The sequence below is a fragment of the Zootoca vivipara genome, chromosome 9, assembly GCF_965207765.1.
Source record: "Zootoca vivipara chromosome 9, rZooViv2.hap1.1, whole genome shotgun sequence".
Taxonomy (NCBI): domain Eukaryota; kingdom Metazoa; phylum Chordata; class Lepidosauria; order Squamata; family Lacertidae; genus Zootoca; species Zootoca vivipara.
This window is the reverse complement of record NC_142592.1, coordinates 45,233,235-45,254,796: the sequence shown is the minus strand read 5'-3', so window position 1 is coordinate 45,254,796 and position 21,562 is coordinate 45,233,235. Positions and strand designations below refer to the sequence as shown.

The window sequence follows — 21,562 nt, the reverse complement described above, 5'->3', positions numbered from 1 at the left end:
GTTGCTTCCCCCAAACTCCCACCCCTAAATCCTTCTGGCAGACTTCCTGTGGCAGAGATGTCAATACGACCTTTTCTCGCTGCCATGGGCATCTTTGGTGAGAGGAAGGGGTTAGACTGGGGAGAAAGAGGGTGAAATGGGTCCCCCAAAAGAGGCTGAGCCTCAGGGATCCTGCCTCTCTCTCTTTCAATTGAGACTTGCAAAGCTGCCAGCTCCCACATGGGACAACTTGGCCCGTTTGACTTTATGTAACATGGCGCAGCAGAATCTGAGCAGTTGCCGTTTTCTCTCCCATCACTGCTGCTACGATGGCGGGTGGGGAAAACAGCACCTTCTCTTAAAAGGTTCGGAGGCCAAGCTGTCCCATATTTGAATACGGCAACCCTACAGGCAGGTGTCTCTGTGTAAGGCAGGCTAAGGCTACAGCTTTTGACTGACTAAGCCCTACAGCCAGCTGGCACTGACAACAGAATGAAGTCATGGAATAACTTTTCCGCAGTTATGTACTTGGCATGGGGACTGTGTCTTGATTCGGTGTGTCAGGTGTTCATGAGAGGGGCATTGAATGAATCCGGCGAGAGCTATCCACGCACCAGGAAAGCTAGCAGTGTAAACGAAACCGACAACAGGAGACAAGTAGCAGCCATTTTGCCTGTCAACTTCTTTTTAAGCCTGGGAGTGAGTTCAGGGGATAGCATGTTTTGCCTGCCTGTTAGGGAACATGAGCAGAAGTCTCCATGCTAACGTCTAGTCCTTGTTCTGTGTTCGAGATTGCAGCCCCAGCAATAGCAGCAGCCTTTTCTCTGTGGGGAGAGATGTCCCCCCCCCACTTTTTCCTGGCCCAACATTCTCATGGCCTGTGAGGGAATATGACCCGCACCAACCAAGTGGCCAAGTTCTGGGTGTCTTTTAAATAGTTTTTGTTGTTTTCAAATGGATTCAGTTTCCATTTCTCTTTAGAAGCCTCTCAACCCCTAAGATTTTAGTTTTCACAGTTTTCAAGCTGGAAAAAAAAACGAAAAGAAAAATACTATCTGGCTTTCTTGCAAGTAAATCCACTTATTATATTTACATTTATTTATAGTTGGTTCTGTTTTATTAAAAAATTGCCACTTTTTTATGAAGCTTTTTTTTTTTTGCAATGTCACTGTTAACCCCCAGGATAGTCACAGGTTGATGAGGCTGAACTGATCAGCCTTAGCTTCCTGAGACCTGGAGATCAGTGAATCAGCATTAAACCCTCAAATCCCCAAGGACAGGAAGGTCACTGTTAAGCCCTGTGGACCCACAGGAACATGTCGAATCACTCGTCACTCCAGGGGGTTTGGTAAGCTTAGGCAGGCTCCAGTGCATGTGCAACAAAGGCATCCACAAGGACACCAAAAGCACTGCGTTTTGTTACCACCTGTCCCTGGAGATCCTTAGGAACCTGCAAGTCCACAGTGGGTTAAAAGTGAAAAGAAAACAAACTGAAAAAGTAAAGAGTAAAAACCCCCCAGAAATCCAAAGAGCTGCCTCCTCTTCCCACTTGGTTTTTTAATTAATTTTTTTTGTTGTTATTTCTCGGTTCCTTTTTTTAAATCTGTTTTTATTAAATGTTAAAATAATGGTACATGGGAAATCATGCATTTTCTTTTAAATTTATTTTCTATTTTTTATAATTTTAAATTTCTTTCTCTTGATTTTTTTAAAAGTTTTTTTTCTTTTTTCCCTTTTTTTAGACGTTTTGCCATTTCTTTTCAGGTGTTTCACTTAAGTTTGTTTTCTGGTTTTTTCTGGTTTTTTTCTGTTTTTTTTTTTTTTTGCTTTTGGAAGGTTTCCCCACTGGTTGCTTTCTCCTCTCCCCCTGCTGCCCACCCCTACTGCTCCCTCCCATCCTGAACCCAAGTCCCACTCCCACCTTCACTGCCCCCCCCATGTTTCAGCCCCTCTCGACGGCTTCATACGGGGGTGGTCCGGCGGTTGGCTGTGTTAGTGTGGATAGAGTCCTTGTTTTCTTTCTGGATACAATTGTGAACCTGGAGGAAGCTGTTATCCCTGTCTGAATTGTAGGTGGCGGTGGGGGTCGTGGCAGCCTTCAGGGGGTCCCTGGTCAGGGTATACATCGAGATCTCCGTTGATGGCAGGGTGTTGAACCCTTTGATCCCGACGGGAGAGGCATCCCTGGAGTGTGAAGGCTCGGTGGAACGGGAACTGGAGCGACTGCGTCTCTGATAGCGGTAGCGGTAACTGGGTATGCGGGTGATGGCAGAGGACTGGAGGTAGTCTGTGGCATGAGCACTGGCACGCAGCTGTTTGTGCCGGTCAATAAACATGTGTACGGCCAGCACTCCTACCATCTCGGCTATAATGAATGACAGGGCCCCAAAGTAGAAGGACCAACCATAAGAGTAACTATTCTTCTTTGAGTCGCTTTTCGAGGGGTCTCCAGCATTGGCTGATATGTACACAATGATGCCAATTATATTACTTAGACCTGTGGACAAAGGGCAAGAGAGAAGAAACCATTAGCATGCCTTCTAGGTACGTCAAGGGTAGAACTGAAGAGCCCTGGTAGATATGGACTTGGGAGACCAGAGTTCAGATCTCCACTCAGCCATGAAGCTTACTGCTTGGACCGCTTGGACTACTGCAATGCGCTCTACGTGGGGCTACCTTTGAAGGTGACCCGGAAACTGCAATTAATCCAGAATGCGGCAGCTAGACTGGTGATTGGGAGCGGCCGCCGAGACCACATAACACCGGTCCTGAAAGACCTACATTGGCTCCCAGTACGTTTCCGAGCACAATTCAAAGTGTTGGTGCTGACCTTTAAAGCCCTAAACGGCCTCGGTCCAGTATACCTGAAGGAGCGTCTCCTCCCCCATCGTTCTGCTCGGACACTGAGATCCAGCGCCGAGGGCCTTCTGGCGGTTCCCTCGCTATGAGAAGCCAAGTTACAGGGAACCAGGCAGAGGGCCTTCTCGGTAGTGGCGCCCACCCTGTGGAATGCCCTCCCACCAGAGGTCAAAGAGAATAACAATTACCAGACCTTTAGAAGGCATCTTAAGGCAGCCCTGTTTAGGGAAGCTTTTAATGTTTGATGGATTTCTGTATTTTAATATTTTGTTGGGGGCCGCCCAGAGTGGCTGGGGGAACCCGGCCAGATGGGCGGGGTATAAATGATAAATTATTATTATTATTATTATTATTATTATTATTATTATTGGGTGACGATGGGCCACTCCTTGTCTCTCAGCTCACAGAGCAGTTGCGATGGGAAGGGGGACAATCACATATGCCCACTTTTGTGCCTTGAAATAAAGTTGGTATAAAAATGCAATAATAATAAATAACAACAACAACATATAAAATCTGTACCCCAACCCAAGGCCAATTCATGTGACCTTTTTTTTTAAAAAAAGAATGGCAATTGTGCAGAAGTGCAGCCTCCACAGTATAGGGGTTGGTGGGGGGCATTTATCTGATATTTAGAATGCTCCCGAACACATCAAGGTCATGATGCCACTTCCTGGCTCAATCTTCTTTTGGATTGCTTTTTAGAGTGTGGTGAGCCTAAAATTAAGTGGAAGCAGGGGCCACACTTTTGACCCTTGTCCCGATACTGTGCATATCATTGGGCCCTCCGTGTTAAGCACCTGTAGTGGGGCACATGCCTAAACATGAATATACAGACATGTATAGGCAGACTCTGCACAATCAGGGTGCCCTTTGCAGATGTGGGCTTTTAATGACCCCCCTAAGAGACATCCATGCTCGAGGGTCAGCCCCTCGTGTGATGCCAGGGGATTGCCCCGCTTCCTGTTAACAAATCTTTTCACTCTGTGTGACGGCTGCTACACTCTCAGATTTGGGTGGGCTTCCCTATTTAAAAAATGACCCAGTGATTTGTCCCTAATTGTGTGCTGAACCCCAGTGGAGATTTTGCAAACTTTTTAGGAAAATAGGAAAAACAACAACCCTGGTTTTATTTTCTTTCAGAGCTGTATTTACACTACAGTACTGCCAAACCAATATGATACTCTGTTTCCATGTAAAAAAACACACACAGAAAGGCAAGTTTTGTGCATTCTGGGGATGAGAAGAGAGCCACACCCACATTCTTAAGGGTCACAGTGGTGGTGCTTTCGGGGGACTTCTGGTTGTTTATAAGTTATTCTGCTCATAGAGAGGTAGCACCTCCACTGTTTCCCAGGGTCTTCCAGCCAGCATAAAGGTAGGGATAGGATGCCTCCTTAAGGACACTGTTCTGTTGTTGTTGTTGTTGTTGTTGTTGTTGTTGTTGTTGTTGTTTTATTCTAATAATTCCATTCCCTTCTTTCAGGCTTTTATCACACACGTCTTCCAAGGAATTCAGGGCAGTATACATAACCCCTCTTACCCTTACAGGGAAAATCTGATAAAAGGGCTCAACCTTGTTGCCAACAACTTGTTTGTGATACCTCAACAACCTATTTGCAAATTAAGCTTTTTTATGGAGGTGCAGACAGTACAGGTGACTCTTAACTTACGTGGAAGTTGCATTCCTGGGATAACACATAAAGCCACTATTGTGTATAGTCAAAATGCATTGGGTGCAATGGCGAGTGGGATTGCCAAAGTCTTTTTTCCTGCATGCCTGCCCCCTTTTTAAAAAATTTTTTTGGGCCAAGCAGATAAAGCTGAATGCACACAATTTAAATGCACATAAGTTGTGAGTCTGTAGCTCCAGTAACAACGAGCATTATGAGCATTGTTATTGATCTGAGCGCCTCACTGACAGCCACATGCTAAAAACTCTGCCATTCCAAAATGATATACTTTTTGTAGTCATATTTCTGAGAAGATATAGCAGAATACATGAGGTGAACAACAATGCCGTTCCACATCTGTCCAGGCGGCTGATTCAATATGCACCTAACTCTAAATGTTAAGGTGTGCTTCATCAGGCATTTTCTCCAAGATACATCCAAGAACACCAGGGACGTAGCAGTACGTTTCCTGCACCAGCAGCTGGTTGGGTGTTTGAGATCCTTTCCAACATTATTATTCTGAGAGCTGGTTTGGTCTTTCCTTTATGCTAGATTGTGTCTCTGCTGAGGACGCTCTCTGGGTTTTGCTCTAGGAAAGTCAGCACTCCACTAATGTGGTAGTAACTGATCCACAATGTCTAATGACCTAGCCTAGTGAGTGACTCAGGCGATGTGTGCCAGGGGTAGCCAATCTGGTGCCCTCCAGGTGTTTTGGATTACACCTCCCATCAGTGTTTAGGGATAATGGGAGTTGTAGTCCAACAACTTCTGGAGGGTACCACGTTGGCTACTCCTGAGGTATGTTCAAGCCTCAGAGCATCTTCAAGACGTGTGTAAGTTTGTCTCTTGTGACTGGCAGGCAGGATAAGACTTCTGGATTTTCCAAGCTTGGTGTCCTACCTAACAGAGCACTGTTTTCAGCATGCTGCACTGCAAAGAAGCATTTAGTTCAGGTCTAGATAAAGCCACGGCCCTCACCTGATTCATGACACTCATTTGACCCTGTGAGCAATCACCCCAAAACCCTGTGTTTTGCAGGGAACAGATGCACTGAAGCAGCACACCCCAGTTTCCAAAGAAAACTCCCATGCTAATATAGGAAACAGCCAAGAGTGAAAATAGAGAGGAATGGACAGCTATGGAGCACCACCAAAATAGTCACATACAATATTAATAACTGACCTTGTAATATAAGACCTTTGCTGGTTTGGACCAGAGGTCCACCTGGTCCAGCACCCTGTTTCTAACACTGGCCAGGCAGACCCTTCAGGAAGCTCGCAAGCAGTCCACAAGCTCCTGCCCCCTGCTGTATAAAGCATGGGTCCAAATATCAGCATCACTGGTCAGCAAGAACCAATGGAGAGGGCAAATGGACTTTCCAGTTCTGCCCAGAAAGCTGAAAAGAGCTGTCATGGTTTTGAGGTTCTATGAAGGTGAGGAGCCCAACTCTGCTCCTTATGATTGTGCTTTGGTTGAATGTAGGGATGTGTGGTGCTGTCCAGGGTGACAGTGTGGGGCTGCTGGCAGTTAGGGGTTGGAGTTTGACTGCTTCTCATGTGGGAGCTAGGAACTGGTGGCTGAGGACTCAGGGACAGCTTGCCTTCTTAGCCACAAACAATAAACCCATGGCAAGAGTAGCCTAGTGACCTTGAGGTGTGGTTGCACTACAATTCCTATCCTCCCTGATTGCTGGGGCTGATAGGAATTGCAGCCTGAAACATCTGGAGGGAATGGGAATGAGTGTTTGGGTGAACAATGTGAGGTTTTCATTTGGGATGGTAGAGTTCTAGATTATATTTGGTTTTAGCCTCATAGTGTTAATCTGCCAGTGTTGTGCAGACTTTTGTAGGTAACTAGGTGACTGTTGAGTTCAATAACTGTTTAGAGTTCAATAACTGTTTAGAGGGAGCATGTGTTCTTGCTTGATTATGGGTGAATGTGTGCAGGTATAGTTTAATGAATATATGAGTGTGTGGCTATTCAGGGAACCAGGTATAGTTTAATGGATATATGGGTGTGTGGATATTCAGGGAACAGAAATACTGAGCAAGCGGAATCTTATTTTATGGATTCTGATGTTTTGTATACTGCATCCATTACTTTAGCTCTCTTATATACTGTATTTGATTGTGTTTGACTTCCTTTGTAAACAGCTTTGGCGCCATTAGGGACGACATACAAATGCAGTACTTGGAAGCAAAAGGTAAAAGCCACAAAACAGTGGGACAGGCTGCTAACGAAAAGCCTACACACAGCAATGTTTTCAGATGCAGTTATCATTTCTCAAAAGGTTGCAAAGCTGGGTTTAGCTTTCCATATGACTTTCACATACACATAAGGTGAAATTCAAGGTCCTGTCTCTTCTGTGGCCTCGTTCTCACTGAGGTGGGAAATTGTACTTAGAAAACTAGCATGGCATGTAGAGGTTTAGACTAGAACTCTCTGATCTCTAATATTCCATGTGGCGGGACTTCCTTTTGTATGGAGGTAAATTCGATCATGTGAGGCCCCACCTGGAAGCTGAAATGGTATAGCCCAGACCACTTCAGTGACACAATCAGGCATGAGATGCCAAACAAAACTTCTTCACTTTCCTGAGCTACTCTTTATTCCTCAGCCTTGTGGATAATGCATAAAATAATAAAAATATGTTGGGGTTTTTTATTTGCGTCCTCTTTATTTTCTGTTGGTGATAGATAACCCTTGTCTTTAGCAAATCTGTGGCTGAAATGAAAGTTTCCCATAATACGTTGGAACAGCCTGGTTTATCCAATGTATTTAAGATGAAGAAGCACCATTATATTTTGTTCTTGCCTATACTGCCCCACATCCTCCCTACTAAGAGGCTGCCAAAGAGGAAGTCTGGAGAGGGGCTCTTTCCTATCCTTCTATGCAGCAACAGAAGATATATGCACTGTTCTTCTCTGCTGAACAACTGAGCAGTGAAGGATAAGTCTTGGCTCTTCTTCTCTGCCAAACAAATGGACAGTGAAGAATAAGCCTTGTAGTCAAATCCATGATCTTATATATCACTTTCAGCACGTGTGAAGCCCTATTATAAGTAAAACCAGCAGAGAGTCCTGTGGCATCTTAAAGACCAACAAATTTGTTATGGCATATGCTTTTTTTAGATTAGCACCCTCTTCATCACATGTGTGAAATGTAATCCTCAGCTGGCAGTTGACTTACTTGAGGCAAACTTAGTTTCACCTTTGAATGCAAATTTTGCAAGACAGCAAAATCCTCTTTGGACTTGAGAGGTTTTGCAACCTCAGGGCCACACTAGGTGAGATAGTAGAAGACCTATCTATTCAAGCCTGGGTATGCTCTAAAGGGACCCAGGTGGCGCTGTGGGTTAAATCACAGAGTCTAGGGCTTGCTGATCAGAAGGTCGGCGGTTCGAATCCCTGCAACGGGGTGAGCTCCCGTTGCTTGGTCCCAGCTCCTGCCCACCTAGCAGTTCAAAAGCACATCAAAGTGCAAGTAGATAAATAGGGACCGCTCCGGCGGGAAGGTAAACGGCGTTTCCGTGCACTGCTCTGGTTCGCCAGAAGCAGCTTTGTCATGCTGGCCACATGACCCGGAAGCTGTCTGCGGACAAACGCCGGCTCCCTTGGCCTATAGAGCGAGATGAGCGCCGCAACCCCAGAGTCGGACACGACTGGACCTGATGGTCAGGGGCCCCTTTACCTTTACCTTTATGCTCTAATCACATAGGTAATGAGGGCAGAGGCATCTGATTTTAAGAGCACTCCCCCAACCCTGCTTGTAGCTTGCTTGTTCATCCATTCCACCCTTTCCATTCGACCCTTCATCACATTGTGCTTGGGGGCAATCGTACAGTATAACCCTCTGCAGTCTCTCTCCTGCCCCCTTGGAACTTTTATCTAGTTCTGGAAGTGAAGTTGGCTGGGAGAAAAGTATGCGCTTGGAGCAGACATGACCTTAAACACCTGGGGCTGTACCCAATTAAATTCAGCTCAGAGGACACCCATTGAAATGGACAAACCTAAGCTAGCCATGTCCATTAATGTCAACAGGTCTACTCTGGGTAGGAGTAGCATGGATACAACCCATCATCATGTCTACGTTGGTGCTGGCCTAAAACAGGCGATAACCCCAAAATGTTGAAATTTCTGGAGTATGTAGTTGTGCATCTTCTCTCTCTCTCTCCACTCTCTCTGACTTCTTCTTTCATCTAAAGTAAATGATTTCACTAGTTAATTCTCTGTCACTGTAGCTGTGCAAACATTTGCATGTCCTTTCTCCTTGCTTTCTCCGCTCCCCCCACCCCCCCATGCACTTCCATTGCCCAGTGGCTGCTCTCTCGGCCTCCCAGCACCTTGAGCCCCTCCCTCGCTTGCAATTTTTGTCCTTTGATTCCCGAGGACGGGCAGCCTGCCCGCTGGTCAACCCTCAGCCCTCCTTTACCTGCAGACACGAAGAAGATACCGGCACTAAGGATGATGTTATGTCGGGTTTTGTAGAACTCGCTGGCTGCAATGCAGAGTCCACCCATGAAAAGCAGAATCACACTCAGGATCGGGAAAATACTAGAGGCCCTTACAGCCCCTGTAAGCAGAGAAAGGGGTTTGGGGTGGGTGGTGGGGAGAGGAAGGGGAGAAACAGAACAGCGTGCATGCAAGAAACATGGAGAAGGGTGGGGGGAAGGAGAAGGAAGGCAAACAGGAGCAAAGTGAAGAGATTGAGGGGAGGCGGGGAAAGAGGATTGTACCAGGATGAACAAAAAAGACGTAGCAAAGAAACACAGGAATCGGAAAGGCCAGTGATAGGGGAGGAATAAGGAGACAGAAGGAGGAGAGAGAAACAGAGTGTCAACAGAAGAAGAGAGCTGTTACAAATGAACTGTCAACATCTTGGATATTAGAAACGAGCAGTGAACTTAGGGCCAGGGACCAGTCAAATGGCATCTGATAGCAGACGGTCTCCTGGCTCCTGCGTGCACCCAGAAAGCCCAAAGGCATGTCCCTCTCACCAAACAGAAAGTGAAATCTGCAGGCCAGAAAGCCACCACCAACGCAGTGCAGTACTGGAGCATATAGGTGGCAACTGCAATCAGCAGAGAGGCGCCACAAAAATAAACACAGATATTTTGCAGGAGTGGGTGCAGAGGTGTCTCCTAAGAGAGCCAAAAGATAAATCCCTGCTGACACGCGTGTGCATGCACACACACACACACTTAGAAAAGGCACATATGAATTGCTCACAAACGAAGGCAGTCCTATTAACCCTCTCTCTCATTCACTCCCATCCTCACACATCCCACCCAGCAGATGGCAGTAGCATGCAGATATATATAAGTGACACACATACAGTACAGATATATTTAAGGTTAAGAATAGTGGAGTATGGGTGGCTCTATACATTGCAACTGGGCTAGGAAACACAGAGCTTCGGCAAAATGTAAAGTGTGGAAGTGACATATGTTCATGCATGTACATGTGTGAGAAAAGCCTGAATGGGTCATGTATCCACAATGTGTGCACATGGGCGTTTAAAGATGAACATGCACATGTCCACACTTCACATGCTTGCAATGGAAAACACGGGGGCTAACATTTCCTACTTAAAATGTAATGTCTGTGGCAGCATGTAAGGCTGTACACACACCATACACTTAAAGCACACTCTGAATCCTGGGAACTGTAGTTTACTCCTCACAGAGCTACAACTCCTTTTAACAAACTACAGTTTCCAATGTGTGTGTGTGTGTGTGTTTAAATGCATGGATAATAAACAACCTGAGATGTTCAGTCCTCAAAAGCACAATGCAGATTAGAATGGCCAGACCACAAATAAGTGTGAATTGAAAACAAGGGGTGGGAGGGATCCATTTATTCACCATCATCTTAACCACAGAGTTTAGTTTACTTCTGACTCCTTTTCAGAATTTTATATTAGGGTCCATCCAAGCCAGGCACCCCCAAACTGCGGCCCTCCAGATGTTTTGGCCTACAACTTCCATGGTCCCTAGCTAACAGGACCAGTGGTCAGGGAAGATGGGAGTTGTAGTCCAAAACATCTGGAGGGCCGAAGTTTGGGGATGCCTGACATAGCTGCCAAGTTATCCCTTTTTTAAAGGGATTTTCCCTTATGCTGAATAGGCTTCCTCGTGAGAAAAGGGAAAACTTGGCAGCTATGATGCCTGATCCAAGCCCTCCTATAATCTTCCCAGGTTCTCGCTCCCCGTTTAGTACTACTAATTTACAGAAACATATCCCATGATGCAATACTGTGACATGTGCTGTGATACAAGGAGGTAAAGAAGCTCACAGGATACATTTTCGAAAAAGCAAACTGTTAGAAGCAAGTAGCTTTGTTTCTTGGGAGGAATACTGTGATTGTAAGGCAAATTGTCATGTTTGGTCACTCTGACTTAAGGATAGGTTATCTCACATTTGGGACTTTTTTGTTTACAAAGACGAACTCATGGCTACTCAATGAAGTTGAATGTTAGAAGATTCGGGGCAGACGTGAGAAAATACTTCTTCGCCCTGAGCATACCTGAAGTATGGAATTCATTCCTATAAGGTGTAGTGATGGTAACCAACCTGGATGGCTTTAAAAGAGGATTGGACAAATTCATGGAAGATAATGCTGTCAATGACCTGCTATTAGCCATGATGGTTATGATCTGCCTCCATTGTGGGAGGAAGTAAGTCTCTGAATACCAGTTGCTGGCTTTTAGACAGTTTTGCAATAAAAGCATTACTTGTACACTTGAATCAAGTTGTACCACTCTGAATATTATACTGAAAAAAGCATGAAATAGACAAACACCCTGGGTTATCCCCATATGTGAGTCTTTGGGCCTGCTTTGTATCAGGGGAGCTTTGGAATTTGTGCCCTCTCTTGCCTTTCATTTGGTCCCTTTCCCTTGCTTTGCCAGGCAATTCTTTTTTCCACCTGATTCATCAGCTGTTTGGCTGTTTTGCTTAAGAATATATGAATGTTGTGTAAATGCCCCAAACACAAATCAAACACAAGGCAGCAGGAGGAAAGTAAACACTTCATTTATAAAGGACAGGTACTCAAATCTTGGATCAGCTTTTATACATTCCCTACAGGTTACATTTTACTACCACTACCACTGCAACAATACATGCATTTTAGTGCCAACACATTGCTAGTTGCTGTGGAAAACATGGCAGTAATCCTGTCCAGATCCAAAAGATCTTAAACCTGTATTAGATGGGCTAGAGAAACATCTCTCGCCTTTCCCAGTTTCCTGGCTATGTTTCAGAGATGGTGGTATGCTATACTAATGACTTCAGGAAAACACTAATGAGATTTAATGGTGGGGAATGACAGCAAATGCCAGGAGATGCTTGCCATCAGAGGATGCCCTACATACGGAGGGACCTTTTAAGAATACCATAGGTGTGTGCCACTATTTTCCTTCTCCCGCTGCCCCCCATACATTGCTAATTAGTCCAGCACAAAAGCAACAACAGAGAATTGTGGCAGCAGCACAAAGCCTCTTCTGGACCAGTTTTATTTGACTGTCTGGGAAAGGACCACCGTTCAGAATATATTATGCAGAAGCAAGCCTAATGATTGCAAACTATACTCAATTTGCATGATGCACTGCAATTACGTTCAGTCATGCAGCCCTGAATATTTGTGCCCACCCACCCTATATAAGCTTTTCTTTCACTAGAAGGATAGAGAAAATTAAACTCTTTGTCCTAGGTAGTTTGTATTGTGAGCTTACTTCCTGCAATGTGTATGAATGTGTGAAACTGATCTCCGAAGCAAGGGGGACTGTGTTCATTGATTGCATAGTTCCATAGAAATATGTAGGCATTCTCTGATGAAGGTTCAAAAATTATAGGCATTACATAGGGTGGCCAGATGAAAAAAAAGAACCCTACTTCTGCAAGCTACACCTGCTGAAATTTCCTATTCTACACAACTATTAAAGATGCAGGAGCTCCACCCCCCCTTTTCACCATAGCTGCCAAGTTTTCCCTTTTCTCGCGAGGAAGCCTATTCAGCATAAGGGAAAATCCCTTAAAATAAGGGATAACTTGGCAGCTATGCTTTTCACCTGTCCCCACCCTTAGGTTACATACAGCTGCAACCAAGGGTGCAAAAGCCTTGGCCTCTTTTTCACCTGGCCATCCTATCAGCAGGTCTTTAATTTCTAACATTTATAGGGAAAGTTTTCCATGCCTTGTTCTCCTATCTGGGTTTCCTCTGTTCTAGCATGAAGGGGTGGAGTGGATGGAAGGATATTCCAGTAGGGTTTCCAGCTTTTGAACTTTTCTCTTCAACAGCAATTTTGATGTGGCACAATGAGCAGATGGCAACGTTTAGCTCCTTGTCACATAAACATACAGCTGTTGAGTTCTGCATGTCACATCTCTGTTCAAAGCACAGGAGCAGACTAGATTGCATTTGTTGTTGTTGATGCTGTTGTTGTGAGTGGTTTTTTTAAAAAGAAAACATTTTTGCCTAGTTGCCAACCTTACGAATGAACCATTGCTGTTGCTATTCCACAGGCACATGATCTTCCCCCATTCAAAAAGATTAAAAACTGGAAACCAAAACTACGTAATCAGACATGTCCATTGTATGAAGTGGACTGTGAATAAATGTCTTTGGAGGTATATAACTACTTTTTAGCAACTCTGTGCGTAAAGATGACAAGCTTGCTTGACTGATGGCAATTTAAAGATGTAACCACTATAAAATATTGTATAGGTTGACAGTCTTGCTCAGCACTAATGCTCCAACGCTGACCCCAAATCTATGACGGGGGCCCTGGCAATACAACTAGCTAGGCTTCCGGCTATAAAATGACAAGGCACGAGCATGAGCCCTGCTGTTGGAAAGCAGATCTGAGAAGGTGCAGCCACAGCTCTAATAGGGGTGAAGGTGGAGCCAAGACAGCCTGTTCTTCTAGCTTTGCAGATAAACGGTCTCAAAAAGGACCCGGCACCCTCATTCTAATTCTGTGTGCAACTTGAATCCAGGCTGCCCCCCAAAGCCAAGGTGGAGTTGTGGTTGGAGTATCAGATCTAAGACTGGGATGCAAATCTCAACTCAGCTTTGAAGCATGTAGGTTGTCACTACTTCTCAGCATAGCCTACCTTACAGAGTTGTTGTGAGGCAAAAAATGGGCAGCGGCGGATTACGCACAATGCCTTGAGCACCTTGTAGGAAAGTGGGGATGTAAGGGTAATAAATAAATAAATGCAAGCCGTGCCGCTTTTCTCATCACTGCAGCCCTTGATCAGTTTTCCTGCCTGTCCTGTTAAAGACGCAAACTTTCCCCCAGTAATTTCCCCCAAATCTTCTTTACCTATGCACACAGCTTGCGAAAATTTCTCAAGAGACAGTGCCCAGTGATTTGACTCAGCGGCGTATCTAGTTGCTCGGGTGCCCAGGGCGGGGGCGGGGCAAGCCAGGGCAGAGCACGCTGTGTGGGACCTCTGTAGAGTCTGCAAGCCCCACGTTGCCGTTTCGGGCAGCGTGGAGCCTGCAGGTGCCCGAGCCACTGCGTCACTCCACAGGAGAGATGTATGGCTTGGGCGCACTGCAGGCCAGGCCCCGCGGTCACCCCCTCAGTGATGACACCCGGGGCGGACCACACCCTCATCCCTACACCACTGATTTGACTAACACAGAGATTTGGGACTTGTGGCCATTCAGATGTTGTGGGGCTCCAACTCCCACCAGCCTCAGCCAGAACGGCCAATGGTCTAGGATGATGGGAACTGTAGTCCAGCATCATCTGAAGGGTTCTAGGTTCCTTACCCTGGGCCTCATCCCTTTTCGTTTGGCCCAGTATAGGGCAAATAGTTCTCCTCTTGGCAGCTTTGCCATTGGGTCTGGGGTCAACTTCTTATAGCTGTGGTTGGGGGCACAGGACACTGAGAGGCAGAGACCAGATCACTAAGCAGGTAGGCAAGCAAGGCCCCAAGATGGAGCAGATAACACAAGTGCTTTCTATGGTTTTCTGCAGAACATCTGCTTGGTGACACATATGGAGAACTACACTCAAAGTGCATGCTTCTAGCAAGGTGCTTTCTGGTAACACAGCACTCAAGAGGAGCAACAAGTTACCCCAGGGATCACCATAAGCACACTGCTTTGAAAGTGCATCTTGTACTTGTCATGCGCAGACAACACAATGCATGCCTAAATTTATCACTTCTGGATCCTGCAGTTTCTCCAAGCTGCTCCGGCTATCATTTCTTCCATTTTATCTTCACAGGTTAGAAATAAGAATTTTCTGAAGCCACCCCAAAGCTTCCTAGCTGAGTGGGGATTAACCAAATCTTTCTGGTCCAAATCCATCACTCTATCCACTACAGCTGTCTCATCTCATGCATTCCCCCCCCCCAACTTCAGTCTTTGCCACCAGTGAGAAGATTCTCCGAGTCAAGACTGTTTTTTTATCTTGTATATGGCTTTGACACCATCTGCAGGGCCTGAAAAGCAGCATGTTGATAATAATATAGATGGAATAAGATTACTCTTAGTTGCACTGTATCCTGAAATGAATACATTTGAATACCCCAGCACCTTAGTAACTAACCAAGGTAATTACCTGAGACCTCACCTATAACAAATGACCCCAGAATACCTACTTGCACAATTTTGAAAATCCATATGAAGGCTATTTAGACTCCTTGTGTTAACTGTGAAGTCTATAACCTCTGCCCCTGTTACTTAATCCATGATGGAAGTAAAGCCCCAAAGACAAGGGCTTGCACTTATTCTTGCATTTATTTAATTGTATTATTAAACATATTCTTAAAGTAGAGATAGTAAGATACTTCACATGGCCATGCCTTGAGACTCATAAGGAGATTTTAGCCTTTACTATTCCATTCTGTAAGTTTTGAGGTAGGAAAGTCGGCTTGCAAGACTGTTGATTTGAGCTGTCCCTCAGCGCAGCTCAGATACTGTGCTATAACACTTACTACAGTTCAGATGTGAAGCTTTGCACTTTCCAGTGCAGCTCAGCTTCTTGTCAGCTAATTAGCATGTGGTAGAGTCAGTCAACACTAGGAATGGAGGAGGAATATTGACAGCACTGAATCAGAACACAACTCCTGAATGGGTCATGCACTTCTCTATATTTTGCAATGCTCAAAAATTATGCACAAAATATGCATTTTATGGTTAAAGAGTGCTTTGAAAAGAATGGGAAAATGTGTATTTGGGGGAAATGCATACAAAAATGCACACAGTAATGCATATAATAACACATACAATTTTAATGTGAACCTTTCATGTATTTTTTTTAAAAAACTACACAAAATGGGACAGAATGGACCTCTGCTTGAGTCCCAGTGAAATAGGACTGACTCAGGCTAATTTGCCCATACCACTGCCATCTCCAGGTTTGGAGGAGCTCTTGGTCAAGATGTTATTCTTCCTGCGATCACTACCATCCATTCACTTGCCTTATCCGTGTGAGTCTAAGCCACATCACTGGTGAGAGGGAGAAAGCTCCTCTTTCTTATAGTTCCTGATGCTACTCACTTGCCTGGATAGGGCAGGTAGAATAGGCAGTGACAGCAAGCCCAGGTTGCTCTGGGGGACCATTGTAGATCCCCTGCTGGAATGTAGACGGTACCTGAGGATGCTAACTCCCTAACACCAGCCTTGCCAATTATTCAAAACAAAGAACAAGGTGGACCCCATAGACAGAAGCCATGCTTGCTAACTGCCTTGCTCAATCAGACCACAAACTCATCTAGTCCATAATTCTGTTAGCAACAGCAGCCAGGTCTTGGGGAAGTTCATACAGAGAATATGAAGGTGACAGCCTTCCACTTTTGCTTCTCTCCAACCTTTGGCATCCAGAGATACACTGCCTCTAAACACTCGTGTTCTATTTAGTTAAGAGCTTGTTGTTAGTGCTTGTGATTTGATTGAGGGCCAAGCTACACATTACACCACAGCCACATATAATGTTAGCTCAGTGGCCCCTTCTCCATTGCAAAGCGGGCTCAGGAAGGAGAGAAGCAGCAGGGAAAACTCCCTCTGAAATTCCCTCCAGTTGCTCTCATTCTCAAGAGCTCTGAACCTTCCCAAAGTGTTTTGCAGGGACAGTCAGGTTAACATTGGCTTGGTTCAAATGCTACAGTAAGCCAAGCTCCCCTGACTATATGAGTGTATTGACTTTCAGTGAGTGGCAGCCATTTTGCTCCTCCATGGGCTTTTGGGATAGGGTGGGATAGCAAGTCAAGGCTTGGGTTTGTGTATTGTCCAAGCCCAGTATCATGGTTAAGGTATCTCCTCATTAACCATGACCTGTAACTATAGATTAAACCTTGGCTACAGATTATAGTTAAGGATGAGAAACCTTAACCTTAATTTTGCGTTTGGACAACATGCTAAGCTAAATCCTAGCTCAGCTGCCACAAATCTAAAATGACCAAAGCTACTATCTCCTCCTTGGAAGCCAGGAAGTTTGCGCTAAGCTATGGTTTTGCTTGGTGTGATGCACATTCATGGCCATTATATGAGGCTGAAGTGTAACGAGTAGTTTGGCCTGTAAGTGGTGACATACAGGAGTTCTAGATGACTTCGGTAGCCCATATTGGCTTCATTAGGGCCTTCTCGGTAGTGGCACCCACCCTGTGGAACACCCTCCCATCAGATGTCAAGGAAATAAACAACTTATCTGACTTAGAAGACATCTGAAGGCAGCCCTGTCTAGGGAGGTTTTTTATTGTTGGATGTTTTATTGTGCTTTTAATTCTGTTGGGAGCCACCCAGAGTGGCTGGGGAAACCCAGCCAGATGTGCAGGGTATAAATAAATAAATAAATAAATAAATAATAATAATAATTAGTCATGTTCTGCCCTTACTCAGATAAGTGATGGACTGTGCTTTTACCTCCTTTCCCCAGATAGCCACCTTAAGAATGATTTTAAAATATGTTTACATTTTGCTGTGCCAATAGCTTTAGAATCAGCACATCTTGGGATGGGATGCATCCTTATGGCAGTCATGTGCTCTTGGGCTGCTTGCATATGAAGTATATATTCAGTATATCCTGATCTGCTTTCACAGAATTTGTGTGGCGGTTATATGATGTTGCTGTCAGGTGGCTGTTACTTTGCACATTGTACTATAGTTTTCTCATTGCATTTTTCTCATTGCAAAAAGATCATTTAAGAAAAAGGAAGTTGATTTATTGAACAAGAGCAGGGTAGTGTCATTGCTGTTCATAGCACTGTACCCAAATTATTTGTGGTGTGTTATGAAGGTGTGTTTAATTGCATGGACATATGCAATTTGAAGGCATTAAGACACCTCTTTTCTGGCTGTTCTCTCTCTCTCTCTCTCTCTCTCTCTCTCTCTCTCTCTCTCTCTCTCTCTCATATGTCATGATTATAATTTGTTTTAAACTTTTCGAATTTTGAATTTTATATTGCTGTAATACACCATTGGGACTTTCTCATGATGGGTGGGAAATAAATATAATAATGATTAATAATAATATCTTGACATCAACGTGAATGGGTGAGAGATTGGTGCAACAGTCTAGAAGTGACCTTTGCTGGCACATTTGCTAGGTGTGCAAGAAGTGGATAAAAGCAGATCTTTTCATCACAAGAAGGAGAAAATAAAGAGAGAAAGAAATGCAGCTTCATATGTCTCGTAACATCTAGTGTGGCCCTGTGTTGTTGCCATCAATGATCTATCTACTATGCTCCTAATATCTCTTTCCTTGGTGGCTACTGTCTGTCTAGACCCCATCAGTATATAGCCAGGAGAAAATACAAGCATTGAAAATCTCAAACATCTGCAACATCAACAGTGACCTAGTAGTTGGTACACCTTCCTAGGCCTATCTCTGACATCTCTGACAAAGGGTTGGAAATACCCCCTGTCTGAAACCCTGGATTGCTGCTGACAGTCAGTGTAGACAATACTGTGTTAGATGGGCAAATGGTCTGGCTTAGTGTAAGGCAGCTTCCTGTGTTTTATGTTCAGATGGTTTCCTGTTTCACAGACGGCAACCCAAGGACTACAAATATTGTCTTTAAAGCCAATTCCCATGTGACTTTCTCAATGTGGGCACATAGTTTAAAACCATATTTAAATGGCAAAACTACCAATGTGGTACCATCCGTTCCAAAGGGCATCCCTGAATTAAAGACAAAGGGAGTGATTAGGAAAGAATATTCCCCCACATGTTCACTGCAGGGAAACCTGGTTATTATAATAATCAATCTAATCTAATCTAAATCTAATCAGTTTGACCAAACTGCGGGAGGCAGTGCAAGACAGGAGTGCATGGCGTGCTATGGTCCATGGGGTCACGAAGAGTCGGACACGACTAAACGACTAAACAACAACAACAACAATCTAATCTAATCTAATCTAATAATATACACCAGAGTCCATTTTATCTCTACAATTCTATGTGTGCCATTCACAATGGTAAGCATTAAGCATACATTTTGCAATTTAAATTCTGGTTCTTTTTTGAACCCAAATTAAAAAAGTAGTGTATGCATAGTCTTTGAGCTTATTCCCCTCCAGTTTCCCTTGCCTGATGTCCCTGCACCTTTCTTTGTTGATTTCCAAGACTGCTGGTGTCTCAATCTTAATGCATGTTCCCCGTTTGGGATACTGGCAGTCCCCATAAGCGGAGGATGCACAGGACACGTGAAACTCCCAAAGGGAAAAGACTAGTTGGTCCATTAGGGCAAATGGGGCACTGCCCTATCAGCTTCAGTCTGCTTTCAAACACCCCCTGCCTGCCTACCTTCTTACACGCATCCCATACTGGCTCTCTGTTTCCTCCTCCTCAGTCTCAGCGTTGCTTTGTAAAACTTAACAGGGAGGAGGTTGGGGACAAAACTAAAATTATGCAGTTAGCTCTCCCTTTCATTGGCTCTGGCTGCACCTGCTGCTGGTCTGCCTACTTTCTGCCCAACCAGCCCCATCCCAGGCCACCACACAAAGTAGCTTAATGACGCTGACTTATGCTGCATGCAGCTGGAAGGTATCAGCAGCGAAAAGTGCTTTCTTTCCACATGGGTAAAGTATGTTTTTTTTGATAGCGCTATATGCAAAGCACGGCAACATTTTGCATCTATTTTACTATTTAGTCAAAACAAAACAAAACAAGGACAGTGTGTGCAAGAGAACTGGGAGAAGCATGAGATGGAATCTTTGGCTGAGCTTTTCAAGGCAGACACACAGACAGTCTGAGAGGTGCAATGCTCTGGTTTCCACAGTTTGCCTCACCCAGCGTGTCCGTCCTCAAGGGAATGAGCTTTGCATAAATGTCATCAGCAGAGAATGAAGGGCACGCAGCGCCAGGCACACATGATCATCAGCTCAAAGGAAAAAGTAAGCTGCAGACTTACGGAGGAAATATTCTGCTGTGTCGGCTTCATACTCTGTGTCCTCGAGGAAGTGATCGATTTGCTTACACAGACCTTTAAAATTCCCTACAATACAAGAGAGGAAACAACAAATGAGAACATCAGGAACCCAGGCAACAGCTCCTTTTCTGTCCGTTCTGTTTTCTTTCCAAAGGCCTTTCCCGAAGATGGTGTGCAAATAAAGATTCACTGCAACAAATGAATAACGATTCATTTGTTGCAGTGAATCCAGACACTTTTAGCCCTCTTGGTACATTTCTGCAGCAATTCAAACTGCAATGCTCTGTGGTTGAGAAAATGTGGTTCTCCTCTCCTGCCCCTCTATATAAGTGTTTGCATTGCAATGATTAATAGTGTGGAGGGAGATTATACAAGTGCCATGGTCACCTACTGGATAATGCCCATGACATCACTCTCCCGAGCCTGTGCCATTTTGTGAACATTAAATTAACATTCTGTCTTTTGTTAGTAAATTAAAGGCTGAGTGCTCCCCACTGTTGTATTCATGTGTCGCTCAGTCAGTCACCCATTTTAAAACTAGCAAACAAAACCACAAATACAATTTCCTGCAGAATTGTATAACAGTTTAAAAACATTTGTTCCACTTTTCTTTTGTTCCATTGTTTTTCATTTTTAAATCTTTAAGGCCTTGGACCTTGCCTCTAGTACCAGGGCACACATCTTCACTGAAGGTTTAAAAGCTAATAATAATAATAATAATAATAATAATAATAATGCTTTAGATGATGTGTGCCGTCATCTATATCTACCCAAACACCCACATACGTATCACATTTACACAAACTGAGAGCAATATGCTTCCACCCACACCTGCTTAAGCATACTTGCTGGTACAATACAAACATTCTTTTGCACAGATATGCACGTTCTATATATTCATATGCAGAGCAGTGAAATATATGGCCTACTTTTCTAGCAACCGGAAAAGGAGCTCTTTTCGAAATGTTCTGTAATGGACTGCAGGCTTTCATTGTAAACAACAACACTGTTTTCTGAACATGCCAGCTATTATTGAGAGAGCACATTATGCGCACAAAGAGGAACCTCCCCATAAATGTGTCTCCAAATGTACAATCCCATAGTTGATGCAGATATTCCAGGGTTTGGCATTAGGGCTGTCCAGTGAGGTAGACACTCACCATGCCCAAATCTCTGATGAACGATGCCAACATCTACCGCTTCTGCCACTGCCATGCACAATCTGTGCAAACAATGTTCTAGCTATTTCCCTCTGTCCACCAGTAGCATGGATTTCAGTGTTGCAGCTGCTTTGATGTAGAATTCATCTGTGTCTTAAGATGCTCTAACAGTATCCTCTTTTCTGATTTACACTCAAGACTTTTTGTTTACCCATGCCTTTTAATTATTGTCCACTGATATTAATTGTAACTGTATTATGGTGAGGGGGTGCTCTGTGGCTACCATTGTTTCTGCCTACTTGCCCTTTTAGCTCAGAGAGCAACTTCTAGAAAAAAACTTGGGAGGGAGCTTTCTGGCCTTTTTTGGTTGAGGCATAAATGATGGGCATAGAGTGGTGTTGCTAAGTATTTGTTTGTTTGTTTGTTTGTTTGTTTAACAGCTTACCTTTTTCTCCAGGGGGATAAAAGTGGTGTATATGGTTCTCCCTCTCCTCCTTTAATC

General features: G+C 44.4%; 1 protein-coding gene across 1 annotated transcript; it reads right to left on the bottom strand.

Moving 5' to 3' along the window:
* Positions 1 to 1,725: 1,725 nt before the first annotated feature.
* On the bottom strand, positions 1,726 to 21,115 carry CACNG2 (calcium voltage-gated channel auxiliary subunit gamma 2). Its single transcript, XM_088651907.1, has 3 exons — positions 21,061 to 21,115; positions 19,883 to 19,966; positions 1,726 to 2,476 (listed from the first exon to the last, which is right to left on the bottom strand). Exons 1-3 carry the CDS (start codon positions 21,113 to 21,115, stop codon positions 1,941 to 1,943), a joined length of 675 nt encoding a protein of 224 aa, XP_088508033.1. The 3' UTR covers positions 1,726 to 1,940.
* Between the last annotated feature and the right edge of the window lie 447 nt (positions 21,116 to 21,562).